The 19510-nt window shown below is 34.9% G+C and overlaps 1 protein-coding gene across 6 annotated transcripts in view; it reads left to right on the top strand.

The window, feature by feature from the left end:
- KIF21A (kinesin family member 21A) overlaps window positions 1-19510 on the top strand; it is a 178985-nt gene that overhangs the window by 147542 nt on the left and 11933 nt on the right. For 3 of the 6 annotated variants that reach the window (XM_027858956.1, XM_027858953.1, XM_027858954.1), the window contains 6 exons: window positions 136-264; window positions 2229-2267; window positions 9375-9511; window positions 12017-12197; window positions 13083-13247; window positions 15655-15772. In XM_027858956.1, the coding sequence (XP_027714757.1) occupies window positions 136-264; window positions 2229-2267; window positions 9375-9511; window positions 12017-12197; window positions 13083-13247; window positions 15655-15772 (769 nt within the window). The remainder of the gene's footprint in view (window positions 1-135; window positions 265-2228; window positions 2268-9374; window positions 9512-12016; window positions 12198-13082; window positions 13248-15654; window positions 15773-19510) is intronic. The other 3 variants (XM_027858955.1, XM_027858957.1, XM_027858958.1) reach the window with 2 other exon arrangements.

Genomic DNA, 19510 nt, shown 5'->3' with positions numbered 1-19510 from the left:
CCTAATTAAAGCTGTTAGGTATGTTTCATTCAACTTTTTCTAACAAATCATAACCAACTAAAGACACATCTTCAATGTTCTTCTTCTTCTTCTTCTTCTTCTTCTTTTTCTTCTCCTTTTTTTTTTTTTTTGTAGCTCAGATTCTGGAACCTCAGAGGCTAGTCTTTCACCTCCTTCTTCCCCACCAAGCCGGCCCCGTAATGAATTGAATGTTTTTAGTCGTCTCACTGTTTCTCAGGGAAATACATCAGTTCAGCATGATAAGTAAGTCTCAGGGGAAAGCTGGACTTTCCATGGCATTCTAAGTTCTTCAGTATGTTTTCCAAAAAATCTTTTGATCTCCTCCCATGTTAAACACTTGTTATATTTTAAAATTTATTTTCTAGCACGTGAATGTTTAAATGAAATACAGGGTAAAAATTAGAGAAAACTCTTTTCCTTCAGTATGGTATTCATTATTAGAAGATTAGTACTTATGTACTTTCAGAGCTTAACTTTCCTGATTCTTTCAAAAGAAATATATCTTCAGGACCCCTAGAAGTTTAAGCCCACAGTGCAATTCTTATGACATCTTCTCACCCCAATATTCTGTATTGCTAGAGACAAATCCCCTAACTTCTATTATAAATAATAGTCTAAAATGACTTTTCTTAAATAGACTTTATCCTTTTGATCAATCAGAACATCTCTGCCAAAGAATGGCATCAATTCTGGTTTTGGAAAAAGGAGTATTATATATTTTTTGACATACTGACAATGTGAACATTAAGATTTTAAGAATAAATTTTTAAAAATTATTCAACCAGAATATCTCTTGAAAAAATTCAGTACTGACATTGTTGGTGTAATGACACTCATTAGTAATTAGAAACTGTTTTAAGTTGAAATTGTAGCATGTTGAGAGTACATGTATTTTTTCATTCCTTGTTTTTCTAAGCTATTTATTTTCTTCAAGTGTTAAAGTGGATCATAAAATTTACAGGATGCCATCAAATGCCATTTAAAAATCAATCTGGCTTGTATAGGACTTTCTGCTAATTAATAATTAATTAAAATTTCAGGCAAAATGTAATGCAGTGGATATAACTGAAATTTCTATTTTGAAATAATTTAATTGAAGTCAATGTCATTCTAATTTATTTTAACTTATATCTACCAGTTTTATTATTTTTATTTGGATTAACAAATATATGTGGCAATATTTGGGAAATAAATTGAATATTCCTTTTGATAATTGTGTTTTCATTTAGTATCTTTAAAAATTACCGAATAACCTCTATGGTAATTTTAACTATTCTAAGAATTTTTTTGGAATAATTTTGATAACTTGCACATAGTTCTGCATTTCCAAGTGAAATTTACCAACTTAATTTGACTATAAATAATATTTTTAAAGCTGAAAGATATTTGCAAAGTTTTGATTATAAGAAGGAAAATTACTGTAACCTGTAATCAGCCCCAAATGCACAGTACATTTCCTTCTTCAGTCCTTCCTTTTCAACAAACAGCCATATGTTAGAATAGTTCCTAAGCCATTTATTATACTGGTGCATTGGAAACTAGACAAAAACTAATTGCATACATTGAGTCTTGTCTCATGCGGGCTTATCAAACCCCGCCCTCCATCCCATTCTTTTATTAAGCCTATTGAGGATAAACATGGCTAGTCTCCATTTTGAAGGCTTATAAGAGCCATGACAATGTGACTCCCCTACCTTTATGTCTGAGCAAGTGATATATAAAAATAAAACGATTTTTCCTTGCATCTAACTAATATTTTTGATGCATTTAAAGATGAAATTCACCATACTTATTCCTAGTGGAACTTCCAAGTTAGAGGCTGTCTATTTGTGGATTTAAAGTTTTTAATTTTGAGGAAAATTAATAAAAATTGTTTTAAATTGAAGGAATTTATAGTATATTATGCCTTGCATTTTCTCTGGCCTTAATACTCTTCCAGTAAGTATGTTATAATTTGGAAAACCTGGAATAAAAGTGAAAACCTGGAATAAAAGTAAAAACTTGAAATAAAAGTTAAAGACTAGTATCCATATTAACAATTTTTAAATTTATTGATATTCCATCAAATGCAGAAGCAGGACACCATGAGCAAAATGTTGCTAGCATTTGTGGGTTAGCCATACTATTAATGTTCAGTTCATTCAGAAACTTTACAATGCTGATACCTGTATTCTTTCTCCTTGTGATACTGCCACTGTTCGTTGTAGGTCTGATGACAGTGATTCTTCTCTGTCGGAGGTACACAGGTACTTTCTCTCTTTCTTTCCTGCATTCTGGTCTCATTTCTTAAAATATCTTTCAAGAGTTTTCCAAGCAAAGTCTCATTTTCTTGCATGTTCTTTTTTCCCTTTCTTCTAACCATATATCTGCATTGAATTTTATTTTTTTCTGCCAGAAATTTACCCTTTTGTAAGCATGCATTTTAGGGGAAAATAGGGGTAAACTTTTTTGTTATGGTGGCTTTTAAAATTTACAGTCTTTGCTTGCTCTCTGTGTGTACAATATTTTTCAAAAGTACAAATTATACATGCATAGATGCTGATAAGAATTATTGCTCATTTATTAATTCATAGATATAATTCATAGAAATTAGGAGTTCTTCATGAGATATTTGTGGCTATTAATATTATTTTAAATCAAGAATTTTTAGGAAGTTCTATAGAATAACAGATATCTTAAATGGTATGAATGACAAAAAAAGAACAAAGCAATAAAGGAAATGAAAGGAAAATAGGATTTTAATGTATGGAATTACATTCCTGATTGGTTTTTAATTTAAAAGAATAACTATTTTTGGAATTTTCCATTACCTTTTCACCCTGTCTTCCTCTTTCCTTTTGTCTATTTCTGTCTCTTTATTTTTCCTGTTATTTAGTAATTTTGTTGATTACCGTCCAACTTTTTAGAATTTAGGCAGGATGAAGGTGAGATGAAATGTTCCCGTTCATTGCTATACACTTTTATGGATGTCCTGGGGAGATATGGAGAATTGTTTTTTTTCTATTTAATTTCTGCTGAACAATAACTTCAGTATTTCTGTTGTACTATTTAAAAATACTCAAAATTTGACTTTTTTTCAAATTCATATGGTTTTATTTTAAATAGGAAATAAAATGTTATATGTATGCCTAATTTATATTGACTTTGTGGTGGTCTTCAAGCTCACTACTCTAAAAAATTAAGGCTGTTTCTCTGTAATAAAAAATCAAAATCCAACTTAACATTTTCTCCTTATTTTTGTAATACATTCATAAGCATGAAAAATAATAGTTCCAGGCCTCTTTCAGCTGTCCAGTTTATTGTATAGACACAAATCAGAGAGGGCAAGTATTTGGAGAAATGTTATCAAAAACTATGTAATATTCTAATAATAACATTTGAAATCACATCACCTAGGACACAATTAATGAGAGTCTTATAACTGACAGTTGTATGAGGAACATAAAAACAGCTCATGTTTTTATTCTTAGAGAAGACTAAGATTGCATAATTGGATAAATTATGTTCTATTTGACTCCACTGTTTATCACACTGAGCATTAACCAAAGAATAAACTGCTCTATGATTGCTATGGATGGAAACCTTACATTTTACTTGATGAAGAGCTGTGACACCTCTTGAGTGGTATGAATGACCAGAGTAAAATTGTACACACTACACACACATACACACAGAGTTTGGTATATAAATATATTAAACCTAACATGAGTATGACTAAGAATCTGTTAGCATTGAGAAGACTCAGATTTTTATTTTTTGAGGATATGCCAGTTGTTTTTAAAAAAGTTTTCAGCAGGGTGGCGGAGCCAAGATGGTGGAGGGAAAGGGGGGCGAAGCCAAGATGGCAGAAGGAAAGCAGTGACTTGCTATAGCTCTCCCCTAAACCCCTCCAAATACCTACAAAAAAATGGCTCTAAACAAATTCTAAAGCAGCAGAACCCACAAAAAAACAGAGTGAAACAAATTTCCGGCCATAAACAACCTGGATGGCTGACTGGAAAGGTATATTGCACCAGGCTGGGAGAGGAACACAGGTTGGCATGGGCGCGCAGGCCGCAGCAACCCTGGAGCAGGCCTCAGAGGACTGAATCGCGGGCAGCTGTGGCAGTTTCCAGACTTCTCAACCCAGGAACGCCAAAGACAACTTAGAAGGTCAGTGGGAAAAGTCTGTTACTGTGGTGAGAGAAGAAGCTAGATCTCAGCCGCCCCGAGGGCAGCGGCTGTGTCCTGAGCATCCGGCCCACAGACTGAGGAGGAATCGAGTGACTGATCAGAGGGGGATTGCAAGGATGTCTTTGCCAGGGCTGAGGCAGGAATCTCTTGCTTTACCGGTGCTCGGAGCTGGGTCACAGTTCTGAGGGGCGGTCCTGGGGCGAGGAGGCACGCTGGCGTGGTGGAGCTTGTTGTGGCGGTGGAGAGGAAACACCTCGCCCCTGATCATAGCACCTTGGAAGAACTGACACTTTTCAGGTCCCTAGAAGTATCTCTGAAAACAGCTGTTCAAACCCCTGAAGCTTGGGACAGTACATTCTCCACATTGGAAACAGACAAACTTAACAGAGTTTAAAACTCAAGTAATTGGTTGGATTCATGAGCAAGCAGCACAAAAAGAGTCAGACTATATTATCTTACTTTGGTAACAAAGAAGATCAAAACATACAAGCAGAAGAAGAAAACAAAGTCAAAAACTCCTACATCCAAAACTTCCAAGAAAAATATGAATCTGTCCCAGGCCTTGGAAGAGCTCAAAAGAGATTTTGAGAAGCAAGTAAGAGAAGTAGAGGAAAAACTGGGAAGAGAAATGAGAGTGATGCAAGAAAATCATGAAAAGCAAATTAACAGCTTTCTAAAGGAGACCCAAAAAAATACTGAAGAAAATAACACCTTAAAAAACAGCCTAATCCAAATGGCAAAAGAGGTCCAAAAAGCCACTGAAGAAAAGAATGCCCTAAAAAGCAAAACTGGACAAATGGAAAAGGAAGTCCAAAAGACTACTGAAAAAAATACTTCCTTAAAAATTAGAATAGAGCAATTGGAAGCTAGTGACTTTATGAGAAATCAAGACACTGTAAAACAAATCCAAAAGAGTGAAAAATTAGAAAACAATGTGAAATATCTCATTGGAAAAACAACTGACCTGGAAAATAGATCCAGGAGAGAGAATTTAAAAATTATTGGACTATCTGAAAGCCATGATCAAAAAAAGAGCCTTGACATCATCTTTCAAGAAATTATCCAGGAAAACTGCCCTGAAGTTTTAGAACCAGAGAACAAAACAGAAATTGAAAGAATCCACCAATCTCCTCCTGAAAGAGATCCCCAAAGGAAAACTCCTAGGAATATTGTAGCCAAATTCCAGAATTCCCAGGTCAAGGAGAAAATATTACAAGCTGCCAGAAAGAAACAATTCAAGTATTGTGGAAACACAATCAGGATAACACAAGATTTAGCTTCTTCTACATTAAAGGACCACAGGGCATGGAATATAATGTTTTGGAGAGCAAAGGAGATAGGATTACAACCAAGAATCACCTACCCAGCAAAACTGAGTATAATTCTTTAGGGGAAAAAATGGTCATTCAGTGAAATAGAGGACTTTCAAGCATTCTTGATGAAAAGACCAGAGCTAAATAGAAAATTTGACTTTCCAATACAAGACTCGAGTGGAACATGAAGAGGTAAACAGGAAAGAGAAATCATAAGAGACTTATTAAGGTTGAACTGTTTACATTCCTGCATGGAAAGGTGATATTTGTAACTCATGAGACCTTTGTCAGTATTAGGGTAGTTGGGAAAAAATTATAGATGGATAGATAGATAGAGGTCACAGGGCGAGTTGAAGATGAAGGGGTCATATCTGGAGAATAAAATTAAGGGGTGAGAGAGGATTATATTAGGAGAAGGAGAAAAGGAAAGGTAGAATGGGGTAAATTATCTCACAAAAAAACAGAAAAGAAAAGGCTCTTACAGTGGAGGGGAACTGGGGAAGGTGAGAGGAAATGAGTGAATCTTATTGTCATAGGATTTGACTTCAGGAGGGTATAACATACACACTCAATTGGGTATGGAAATCTATCTTACCCTACAGGAAAATAGGAGGGGAAGGGGACAAGAGAGTAGGGGGATGATAGAGAGGAGGGCAGATTGGGAAAGGGGGTAATCAGAAGCAAATACTTCTGAGGAGGGACAGGGTCAAAAGAAAGAATAGAATAAATGGGGGGGCGGGATAGGATTAAGGGAAATAGAGTTAGTTTTTCACAGCATGTCTACTATGGAAGTGTTTTGTATAACTGCACAAGTATAGCCTATATTTAGTTGCTTGCCTTTTCAATGGGGGTGGGTGGGGAGGGAGGAAGGGAGAAAATTTGGCACCCAAAGTTTAAAAAAAACACATGTTTAAAAAAAATGGTTTCACATGCAACTGGGAAATAAGAAATACAGGAAATGGGGTACAGAAATCTATCATGCCCTACAGAAAAATAGAAGGGGGAGGCGGGGAGAGATAGCAGGGAAAGCAGACTAGGGGAAGGGGTATTCAGAATGCATGCCATCTTTGGGTGGGGGGAGGGGCGAGATGGGGTGAAAATTTGGAATTCAAAATCTTGTGTAAGTAAATGTTGAAAACTAAAAATAAATAATTGAATTTAAAAAAATAAAACAATATTGTTACTGTAAAAAAAAATGTTTTCAGCAAGCATATTATTAACTGACTGGCTTCTGACCAAGGAGAAAGACATGAATTCTAGGATCACAACCTGAAATGAACTGACCAAACTTTATGAGATTCTTAAATCAATGAACTTATACTAACATATCAAATTTATACATGAGAAAAAATGAAGTTAATAATGGAACTGCCCCCATCCTCCAGACAGTAGTATTCAAGTTAATAAAACATGGGAGTAATACTAGTCAGAAATATTTTACTATCCACTATTTAATGAACAGAGCACTAATTCTGCTACATCTACCTCTAGTAGTAATAGTAATATAGCAGATAGTAATGGTAGATAGTAATCTGCCAACATCTTTCTAAATTCATTCGCTGCTCAGTTTCCACTGCCACTACCCTTTGTCTAGGCCCTCGTTCAGCTACCTGTTGCAATATGCCCCTGACAGTTCTTCCCACCTCTACTCTTTCCCTGCAATCCATCCTTCATGTTCGTAACAACTGCCTGCTGAACCCTAAGGACCAATTACTTGTAGCTGAACCTACTATATTTGTTGTCTCACCCATTAGAATGTGGGCAGGAGCCTAACATTTAGCACAGTGCTTTGCACGTGGTTTTGCATAATAATGTACTTAAGTTTTTATACATGCATTCATTCATATTCATTCATTCATCCATAGATCTGGCCTTGTCACTTTTCTGTGACATCTGTGAAATCATCAGTGCCTCCTTATTGTCTACTGAGAACCATTCAAACTCCTTTGTCAGGCATTCAGGTTCCTCCGCAATCTGCTACTCCCTACCGTAGACATATCTCATCCTGCTTTTCTCATTCTTTAGCCAAACTGATTATAATCCCCCCAAAGACAATGCACTTTTCTACCTTAATGCCTTTGCTCTGTTCTGTATATCTACATTTTTGACCCTACCCCTCTTGGGCTGCTAATCTCTAGTCATCCTTTAAAGGTCACCCTAAATGCCATCTCTTCCTGTAATTAATGACTTTCCTTTTCCTTCTTAATAGCACTTGATTCTATACCTCACTTATCATGCATTATTTTGCAGTAGAGTCATATGTAAATGTGTTAAATTCCACTATTCTCCTTGTGATTGCCACCCATTTTTTCTAATACATATTTGAGTTTATCATCGGTATGATACAAACCTAGTTTGTCAATATTAAGGAAGGAGTATTCATTCCAAAATTTTTCCATGAGCCTTCTATGCATCCTTATATTATATGCTCTCCTTTACTTTTTCTGCCTCCCCAAACCAAATGACCAAAGTACCTGTTTATTCTGCCTGAGATTATCTCATCCAGTCCTTACTTTGCACTTTTCTTAGTCCTCAAGACACTTGAATAAATGTTATATTTTGAATAATTTTTTTGTTACAGAGACTACACTAAGAATTTAGAATCATTGGGTCTTAGATATAGAAGGCATATTAACAGTCTTATAATCTTCTTGAAAGGCAACATGGTATAGTGGGGAAAGTTCTGGTTTTGCAGGGACAAGTCCTGGGTTCAAGCCTTCTCTACTATTTATTACTTGCTTGATCTCAGGCAAGTCATTTTACCTCTCTGACCCTCAGTTTCTTCATCTGTAACATTAAAGATTAGGGTTTCATAACCTCAGGTTCATGAACTTTAATACTTTGATAATTGTATTTCAATATAATTGATTTCCTTTGTAATCCTATGTATTTTACTTTATGTATTTGAAAATATTATTATGAAAAAGGGACTTTATGTTTCTGTAGACTGCCAAAGGGATTCATGGCATTAAAAAAAAAAAAGTCAAGGACCTCTGATCTAATGTACCTTTCTAGCTCTAAAGTTGCAACCTCCCAATTATTGAAGATATCTCCTTGATTATACCCTCCCTTTCATGGAAATTATGTAGCCTTTGCTTAGATACTTCTAGTAAAGTAGTAAAGCTCATTTCTTCAGACATTCTCTTGTCAGACAATATCTACCTACTTGTAACTTCCATCCCCTGGATTTAATTCTACTGTTTTGAGTTAGAACAGTTTAGTTCCTGATGGATAATGACATTCCTTCATGTATTTGAAAACATCTACTTTGTCTTTCCTAAATCTTCTCTTCTCCAAGATAAATATCCCTAGTTCCTTTCTCCAATATTATGGTTTCCAGACCCCTCCCGTCTGGTTCCTCACCTATAAAGATGTCCTTTTTTGTCAGCATTCACCTTAGAATGTAACACCCAGAGCTAATTATGATACTTCAAATTTGATGTGAAGAAGGTACAGTAGGGTGGAATTATGTCTATCATCCTGCAACCTTTGTTCCTATTAATGTAAGTTAATATTATTTTAGCTTGTTTTTTGGCAGCCTCATGATGTTATTGACCAATACTGAATTTGTATTACCCCACGAGGTTTTAAAAAAATATATAAATTCCTCTTTATGTAGATCTTCCCTATCATCATTCAGTTGCTTTTTAAAAATCTAATTTGTAATATGTTTTACTTACAGCACAGTTATATTCCTATTAGATTTCCAGAGTTTATATTTCCTATCTTTATGTTGTGTGGTCTCTATGCCTTTTCATTCAAATAATATTTTTACTTAAGACTTCTGAAAATGAAGGATTAAAAAATGAATTAGGATATAACAACATATAATAGTTATTTGCAACTATATCCCTCTTTTTCCCTCAGAGGAATCATCAACCCATTTCCTGCTTTCAAGAATATCAAATCTTCTCCACTTCAGTGCATTCACATTGCTGAAGGGCATACAAAAGCTGTGCTATGTATAGATTCCACTGATGATCTTCTATTCACTGGATCAAAAGGTAAGTATTAGTTAAAATATTAACATAAACTTAATGAAATCCTAGATTCATAGAATCTTAGACATGGGAAGAATCTTAGAGAGAATCTAGCTCAGATTTCAATATCACAGAGATAAAGATAGCAAGAAACAGTTCCCAATGTATGAATAATACACTGAAAAGCCAAACATTGAGTCAGCAGTAAGTTAAAGTTGCAGAACACTCTGATCTCCTTGATCTTAATAATAGATGTAACGATTTTATACTTATCGCAAACATCCCTCGTTTCATTGGTGGTGTTCTGCTTTCACTGATGCATATGACAACAGCACTGCACCTTACTAGACAGTAATTATGAGTTAGTGTCAGCAAAAATGTTCATCACATCATATTTAGTCTCCTGGTAATAAATCTCTTGAAACTTAACTGGGCTGGTCCTTAAATGATATGTGGTCTATCACTGAGCCCATATTCAGAGTAGTTCAGTATTATAGGACCTGCCAAGACATTTGTTCCATTAGCATAGCTTTCTAGGGCCCAAGGTCACTTCCACAGAATGGATTAGTCTCTAATGTTTAATCTCCAGTTATGGAGATAATTAGAGAGGACTTTAATGCAGGCATAATTTCAAATGAGTGAAATTGACTTTACTTTCATAATAAGTCATTATTCAAATAAAATAAATAAGTTTTGTTCTATAACTCTGGTGTTTGATGTTTAAAAACACACACATACCAAGTATCATTATAGCTAGTTTTTTAAAAAAGTTGTTTATATTCTGTACTACCAGATAAACTGGTCTAAGAAAATTAAAATCCCTTAATCCAGAAAAGTCTTATCCAAGTTTTACATGCCCAGACAGATAATCTAGAACCTTCAAAATTACATCAAAACTACATCCAGAGCTGGTATGTGAAGACATAAACTTCAGATCAGGAGGACACATCAGGTTGTAGCAAATCCAGGAGGACAACCGCTGGTCAAGGCCAGAAATCATGGACTCATTCTTTCCTAAATGTATGCTAGTAGTCAGAAGTTAAGTCACATTACAGGAAAGCAATATGGCTTAGTTTGCTAGAATAATCATGGAGGCAGTGTGTTTTAATGTAAAAAACAAAACAAAACAAACAAATAAATAAACCACAAGATGTGGAATCTTAAGACCTGAGTTCAACCTGGCTGTGTCAGTTATTAGCTGTGTGGCCTTGTGTAAGTCATTTAAACTGTCAAGGCCTCAATTTTCTCACCTATAAAATGAGAGAGTAGACTCAATGACACCTAGTACCTCAAAAATCAGTGATCCTTTGAGCAACTCAAAAGATTATAATTGAAACAATTGTGTTTCCCTGATTAGAAATGACATCAACAAATGATTGGTTACCTTGCCTAATCTAGAAGGCAAGTAAGGGGTTCTTAGGGGCTTTCATCTACCCTGTGAGTTTAGGAAAAAGGTAGGGAAAAATCCTGACAGAAGACAGCCTAACATCAAGTAGTTGAAATATAATTATTTAGGAGAATTTTAGGAGACAACAATTTTAGCATTTGTTATTGTACATTGAACTTATGGAAATAAGCAAATTATGTTATGGAAAATATTACATAAAATATTTTGTCCTAATTAGTTTTACACATTTTTTGGGCCCGAATGTATGTAACTCTGTATTTTCTACTGGAGCTGAGGTCAGGCACCTTCAAATAAATGAAAACAGTTATTATCTCTGAGGACAATAATAGAACTACTGGTACAACTCTGAAAGTAATTCATCAGTTCCTCATGAATCATAATTCAAATTACTCTCAGAGAATAATTCATGAAAGTTTTGTAATACTTGCTTAGGCATTATTTGTTTGCTTCTTGAGAGTACTGGATAATGTAGTTTGATACACATCTCCAGGATCCTGTTGGAATAGGATGTCTGTCTATATCATACCTTTGTCATCAGCTTTATAGAGACTGAAAGATAATTTCCACTAGCAGGTTGATGTAGTCCTGATTTCAGATTTGGGCTGGAGAATTGAGGTTATTATGACACAGTAGTGAAGAGAGGTTGTGAGGAAATGGATTCTTTGTTGTCATGAAATACCATTTGGTTTGTTTTTATTGTTTTTGTTTTAAGACGGGCCTCTATCCCACCCAGGCTGGAAATGCAACAGCCACGCATGGGCCTGATCGCACTGATGATAAGTACTGGAATTTTGACCCTCCATTTCTTGCCTGGGCTGGTTCACCTCTCCTTTAACAAACTGGCATACTCCCCACTCTAAGGGGCTCACCATATTGGAAGCCAGACTTAATGTGAACACTTGATTTGCTTAGCACAATGCAGCTCAAATCTCCTGACCTCAAGCCATCTATTAGTCTTATCATTCCCATTAATGGGGTGATAGGCATGTACTTTTACTCCTAGCTGATATATTATTTTAAGTTAAATATTTATTTATTTCATTGTATCACTTAAAATACCTCCAGACATGAATATGTTTATGTAGTTTATTATATGCCTCTTCTTAATTTTTTTTTTTAAGATCGTACCTGTAAAGTATGGAATCTAGTAACTGGGCAAGAGATAATGTCACTGGGTGGTCATCCTAATAATGTTGTGTCTGTGAAATATTGTAATTACACCAGTTTGGTCTTCACTATTTCAACATCTTACATTAAAGTTTGGGACATCAGAGACTCAGCAAAGTGTATTCGAACATTGACGTAAGTAAAAGAAGGCAATATAAATCTTTTTTCCCCTTTCTAACATTTATATTAATTTTTAATAATTTAGAACAAGACTGTACAAATTTCAGGTTTTCTTGTCATAATACCCCAAGGTAAAGGCAAGGAATAATAACGTAGTATTTTCAAAATATTAGTCATTGATTAAATGTGCTCATTGGCTAAGGCCACATAGCATTATATTAGGAACTTAAGAGGTATCTATTGATATAAAACATTCATTTGTGTGGATATTCTTTTTTAAGATTAAGAATCTACTTTGATATAAGCAAAATGAAGGCAGTACATTGTAGTGAACAAAGTACTCAGCTCAAAGTCAAGAAATTCTGGGTTCATGTCCTGCCTCTGACTCTTACTAGTTCTTGGACCCTGGGCACATCACTTAAACTCAATGTGCCACACTCAAGCAACTTCGTAGAACTTATCTACCTAGTCATAGACAGATTTCAATCTGAGTTGGTAGAATGAGCTCCCACAGTGAGAGTTCCTTATATGGTGATGAGATCATAAATTTCATGAAAACAAGGACTTTATATTATTCGAGAAGAATGGATCAGTTCAGCAGTAAACAAATTATGTAAGATCTCCCACCTCATTTTCTAAGATGTTACTACTTCTCCCTCAAGGATCATACAATTTGGCCCCCTCTTCTAAGAGGTTGTAAATCTACCTAGGCTTTTTTTTAATGTTTGTATCTGCTAAATTAGATAGTTACTTAGTTTATGACTTTTGCCATTATCTTAAAATAATACAAATTCAAAACAAAAATTTTAGAAGAACGTATGTCTAGTTTGTGTTTCTACTGAATTTCAGAAGTCCTATAACAAAGATACATACAGTATAATTTTCTTCACCTCTGTTAAGGTCTTCAGGTCAAGTTATGCCTGGTGATGCCTGCTGTACAAGTACTAACCGTATAGTAACTATTTCTTCTGGAGAGAATCAGATCAATCAAATTGCACTCAACCCAAGTGGCACTTTTCTTTATGCAGCTTCTGGAAATGCAGTGAGAATGTGGGACTTGAAGAGGTATGTAATTAAATAAAAGTGATAATAGCTTTTGTGTATGATGTGCTTAAAGTTGCAAAGTGCAACATTATTTCATTTGCTTCTCACAACAACCTTGTGTTTTATAGGGTAGTACTAATATTAACACCTTGCCACAGACAAAGAAACTGAGTCTCAGCCCAAGAAGCAGCTGAGCTCAGATTCTAACCAAGGTCTTTTGATTCCAAATGTTGCTAGGTGTTTTGCAATTGCTAACTGCCAAGGTCTCAAATCCACTAACAAATGCCCATTTAAGAGATATAGGATAATTGAGAAGGCATTGTCAAGGATTCAGCTGTCATTTGTTTTGTTGTAGAATAATTATCATCACCTAGCTATCTTATAGCATGCACCAGACTTTCTCAAGGACATATGCAACAGAAGGGAGCACAAATGAATGTTAACAGTGAAAGCCCACTAGGTAACCAAACCCAGAGCCTCATTATGTTGTCACAAATGGTTTTCTTTTCTCATTCTTTCAAACACCTTTAGTTTTACTGGTAATTAATTCAGAAACACTATCTTAGAGTTTATTGTAATATGTAGCATCGAGAGACTGATGTTCTTATTATAGCTGTTAGCACCTGCTCCTACCCTCTTGATCATCTTTTAAGTCCATTTCATAATTTTATATTCATCTTCTGTAACCTGATCTTGCCTTTATTTTATGTGTATATTTGTTAAAAATCTGAGTGGGTCAATATGGTTCCTGTGTATATATATGAGTTTATTTATACAACTCTCCCTTTTCCTCCTTAAGAGTTATTTCTCTTGTGTCTCCGGGATTTCATTCTTGAGAGTGGACACTTGGATTTTTTTGTTAAAAGATAATAATATTCATGGAAGTGTGATATTACAGTCTAATTAGAGGCAAAGTTGGAGTAATAACGTGCACACTTCTAAATTTTAAATAGAGTCTATTACCATTAGTAAATAATTATAAAGTAAATATGTCACCAAATGTCATGTAAAACATAACTCATTCTAGAAGTTTGGGAAATAGAGTAGATCAGGAAGAGCACCTAAAGTTTTTGTTTTGAAGTGAGAGGGTCACAGGTCATAAGGAAACTATATATAGACAGAAAAGTTTGCCAACACGTTCAATAACCTTTTAAATGCACTGTGTGTTTTATCTTATGCCCAAAAATAGACTTTTCTGGATTCGTCAAATTATTTGAGAAACAAGTAGTGCGGAAAGTCCGGCATCCTTAAGCTTATGGCATCTTTGTACCCCAATCCCTTTATGTAGAAAGAAAAACGTTTCAGTATTCTTGGACCTAAAGACTTTAGAACCTTAAAAAAAAAATCAGTTGTCTGTGATTATGTCATAAATGATTAGAACTAGAGAAAACTTAGGAATCACTTAGTCCACCCTCTTATTTTACAGATGAAGAAAAGGTGAAGTGACTTGTCCAAGGTCATACAGCTAATTATTGGCAAAATTAAGACTGGAACCCAGTTCTAATGTTTCCAGGCTAGTTCTTTCTCCATTATAATAATTAATCATTTTCTTATCTTTTCAATCTCTTCATAGTCTTCATCCAGGTTAACCATGTCTTATACATTCATATTTACTATGTCTGACACAGAATGACAGAGATTTTTCTGTAATGCTACTGATTATGTAGTTATCAATCACATGATATAATTGCTTCAACTTAAGTCCAAAATATGGATAGTTGCAGGATCAGATATATACATACACACACACACACACACATATTTTTTTTAAACAGGAAAGTTTCCATCATGTTTTAGCAACTCAGCATTTCAGTAAGTTAGGGTATTTGGGTATAGTTAGAGCTATAGGGTTATTTTGTTAGACATAAGATCAGATTGTTTTAGTCCTTAGATATGTATTTTTTACCAATACCTAGATTGCATTTAGAGTTAAAAGATCATCAACAGCCCCCTTATTTTACAGATGAAGAAACTGAGGCCAAGAGGTTTTAGATTACTTTTCCAGAGTAGGAATCAGCAAAACCCAGGATTTGAACCCAATTCCTGTACTCTTTCCAATAAATTTCTTATAGTAATTGGAATAATTAATTAACATTGGAATTGGTCAGCTTTGGACTTCAATTTTTTCTGTCTCCCACTTTAAATATAACATTTCTGTATTCAAATATATAGAGTGTCAATGAAGGTTTAAAATCAGAAGCAGGAATTATCAGAGAGGTCTGCCTTTTTAATTTAAGAGAAAAAAATTAATGAAAATCATTATCAAAGCACATTTAAATTTTTTATGTTGAAAATTGCCCTGACCACTTAGTACATATGTTGTAGAAGTTTTTATTTAAATGGACAAGATGATCTCTGAAGTTCTCCAGAACTTTGAGGTTCTGGAATATACCCAAATTACCATTCTTTCTTTCTTTCTTTCTTTCAGGTTTCAGTCTACAGGAAAATTAACTGGTCACCTGGGTCCTGTTATGTGTCTTACTGTAGATCAGATTTCTAATGGGCAGGATTTGATCATCACTGGTTCCAAAGATCACTACATTAAAGTATGTACATATAGGATAATCTTTGTCCTTTTCTATATTTGGTTGTGACATTTAAAAAGTTCACATCTTTCTTCCTATGCCCAGAATATTGTCCAAATGTGACAACTATGAAAGACCCAGATTTCATTGCTTTCTGTGCAGTTCTATGACATAACTTTTTAGTATTGATAGGTCCTGAAGGTCAATGGGAACTCTTCAGATCACTAAAACTGTGCAAAGCCCACCAGAATTTTAGATGATAATAACTTGAATTTCTAATCTTTAAAGGTTTACAAAGCTCTTGCCTCACAACCAACCTTTTCATTCAGCACTGCACTCCCATTTCAGAGTGCAGGATTCCTGTTTGTTTCATTCATTAATTCATTCATCAAATATTTATATATTGTTCTTAATAGACAGCACAGTAGTGAAAACAACACTGGCCTTTGAGTCAGAAGACTGAATTTCAAATTCTACCATTGCTGCTTATTATGTGACCTTGATTAAGTCACAGTGTCTCTGGGCCTTAGTTTCCTCATCTATAAAATAAAGAAGTTGGGTACCACATCATACCTATCAGTTTGGCTAACATGACAAAACAGGAAAATGATGAATGTTGAAGAAGATGTGGGAAAATTGGAACACTAATGCATTGTTGGTGGAGTTGTGAACTGATCCAACCATTTTGGAGAGCAATTTGGAACTGTGTCCAAAGGGGTATAAAAATGTGCATACCCTTTGACCCAGCAATAGCACTTCTAGGGCTGTATTCCAAAGAGATCATGCAAATGGGAAAAGGACCTACATGTACAAAAATATTTATAGCAGCTCTTTCTGTGGTGGCAAAGAATTGGAAATTGAGGGGATACCTATCAATTGGGGAATGGCTGAACAAGTTGTGGTATATGAATGTAATGGAATACTATTGTGTTATAAGAAATGATGAGCAAGTGGACTCAGAAAAACCTGGAAAGACTTAGATGAACTGATGCTGAGTAAAGTGAGCAGAACCAGGAGAACATTGTACACAGTAACAGCCATGTTGTGTGATGACTAACGTTGATAGAGTTAGTCTCAGCAATGCAAGGATCTAACACATCTCCAAAAGTCTCATGATGAAAAATGCTATCCACATCCAGAGAAAGAACTATGGAGTTTGAATGCAGATAGAAACATACTATTTGCTCTTTTTTTTTCTTCTGTTTTGTTTGTTTCTTCTTTCTTGTGGTTCCTCCTATTGGTTCTAATTTTTCTATCCAACATGACTAATGTGAAAATATGTTTAATAGGAATGTATACGTAGAGTCTATATCAGATTGCACACTGTCTTGGGGAGGGAGGTGGGAAGGGAGGGGGAGAAAATTTAAAACTCAAAAGCTTATGGAAGTGATTGTTAAAAACTAAAAATTAATTAACTAATTTAAAAAAAGAGAAAAAAAAATCACCCAGATTGGGAGAACAAAAAGACAAAGATGAACCACAAAAGTATATTGTATCAGGAAAACAAGAGGAAGGAGTGGGGAAGGTATGATCATTAGTGTCAAATGTTGCAGAATGATCAAAGAGGAAGAGGACTAATATCAGTATTTCCTATTGAGCAAATGCTGTGTAAGGTACCATGTTAGGTACTGTGGTAGATACTAAAGGATGTAAGATCTAATCCTTTGTCTTCAGGGGGTTTGCAAATGTAATCAGGAACATAAATCAGAAAAAAAAAATAAAGAAGTTGGCCTAGATGAGAATTAAAGTCCCTACCATGATTCTCTGATCTTTCCAGTTCTCAATCCTATATTCATCTTTGACTGATTAGTACTGTAGTACCAAGTTAAAATTTCATGGCATGAGAGGAAATGTACATGCTGGCAGAGGATCCTTCCTTTTTAATTCGTTTCAATAAACATTTATTAAGCATTCCCTATGTGTAAAGACTATATCTGTCTTTCCCACTTCCTGTTTCCCAAAAGTTCTTTAAGACCTTTTCTAATGAAGTTTCAGATTCTTGTTCCTATGACACTGGATATGTTGCTGATCCTCCTAAAGAATAATCTTGGCATTAAAATGGACTTTGGTAGCAGTTAAGTGATTTCCAGTATATCAAATTACTGTTGCTGAATATGTCCACATTTGTTTACTCAGACATAATGATAAATTATAGATAGTTCTTTAGAATTCTTTGGATAGTAAGGCATATGACGTATGAAAAGTGGTGAAATGCAGTTAAGGTAGTGATGTAAAAAGTCGTAAGTGAGACTAGCTCTCCCACATATATTCCAGCAAAGATTTAAAAAGGACACTAGTTGAATACTGTAATGGTCAAGAAATCCCAAAAAAGAAAGAATCATAAATTCCTTCATTGAAGCTATAGGTAGGCACTGGAAGAGGTGACTACCCAGTGTGACTTCAGCTAAATAGGTCAGACGCCTGAAGCAGCATTCTGACCAAAGATGCAAAAGAGGGACCAGGAACTTGAATCAGAGCCCAGACTCCTGAAACTGAAGCCTGTCAATGTCTATATGCAAATAAATCAAGAATTGGAAGACAGCAGCAGGAACCAAAGAATTAAAAGTCAAGACCAAAGTGGGCCTGGCCAGCCCTTTGAAAAGGGGAAGAGGGAAATAAACTGGTCCCAGTACAAAGTTTCAGATTAGGAACTGAGTCTGGATATATGAGCAAAAAGGAGAAAATACTAGACATAATGAAAAAATACTAACTACAAAGAGGGAAAACTCAAATAGTGGCTGAAAGAAATAAATGAAATTGGAATTGAAAGAAGACCTCTGGAAGGAAGAAAATGGATGAAGAATAAATAACTTAGGACAGAAGGCAGAAAATCTAACCCAAGTGATGGCATCCTTGAGGAAAAAAAAGTAGAATGGAGCAACCAGACTTTAATGTCTTTATGAATGAAAAGAAAATATTAGAACCAATTCAGAGATCACTGAATCTGAAATTATCATTATCAGCTGATCTGAAAAATGAATCAAGGAAAGATAATAAAAAAATTATCAAACTTCCTGAAAACCACGTATTTTTTTAAAATCATAGAAGAAAACTGCCTAGCATAATACAATTAGAGAGCAAAGTAAAAATACACAAAAAATTTTTTACCACTTAACTCCCCCTTAAAGAAATCCTAAACTGAAAACACCTAGTAATATCACAGCCAAAATCTGTGAAATAAATTAGATTCACAAGACCCAAAAGTAAATGAACATATTAAGTAGCATAGTATTCAGTAAGTCCAAGGACCCCCCAACTATCGTCTCATTATTTGACAGAAATTTCTGGGAATACTAGAAAACACTCTGGCAGAAATTAGCTTTAGACCAACATTTCATATTATCTATGTTCAATAATAATCGCCAAATGGGTACTAGTTGTTGTTGTTCACAGTAATATCCAACTCTTTGTGACCCCACTTGGGGTTTTCTTAGCAAAGATACTGGCATGGTTTGCCATTTCCTTCTCCAGCTCATTTTACAGATGTGGAAACTGAGGCAAATGGGATTAAATGACTTGTCCAGTGTCATACAAGACCTAGATGTAAAAGGTAATTTTAAACAAAAAAGGGTCATATTTTAAACAAGAAAAGAGAGGCCTTTTGCAGCTATGGATAGGGGAGGAATTCTGTGGATAGAGAAGGTTGCAGGTAAAGTGGACAATTTTGATTACATAAAATTGGAAAGCTTGTGCAAACAAAATCGATGCAGTCAGAATTATTGGAGAAACAGGTAGCAGCCTTTGCAGCCCATAAAAGTC

This window comes from Vombatus ursinus, unplaced genomic scaffold, assembly GCF_900497805.2.
Source record: "Vombatus ursinus unplaced genomic scaffold, bare-nosed wombat genome assembly UNPS02013950.1, whole genome shotgun sequence".
Lineage (NCBI taxonomy): Eukaryota > Metazoa > Chordata > Mammalia > Diprotodontia > Vombatidae > Vombatus > Vombatus ursinus.
This window is presented reverse-complemented; position numbering and strand designations above follow the sequence as displayed.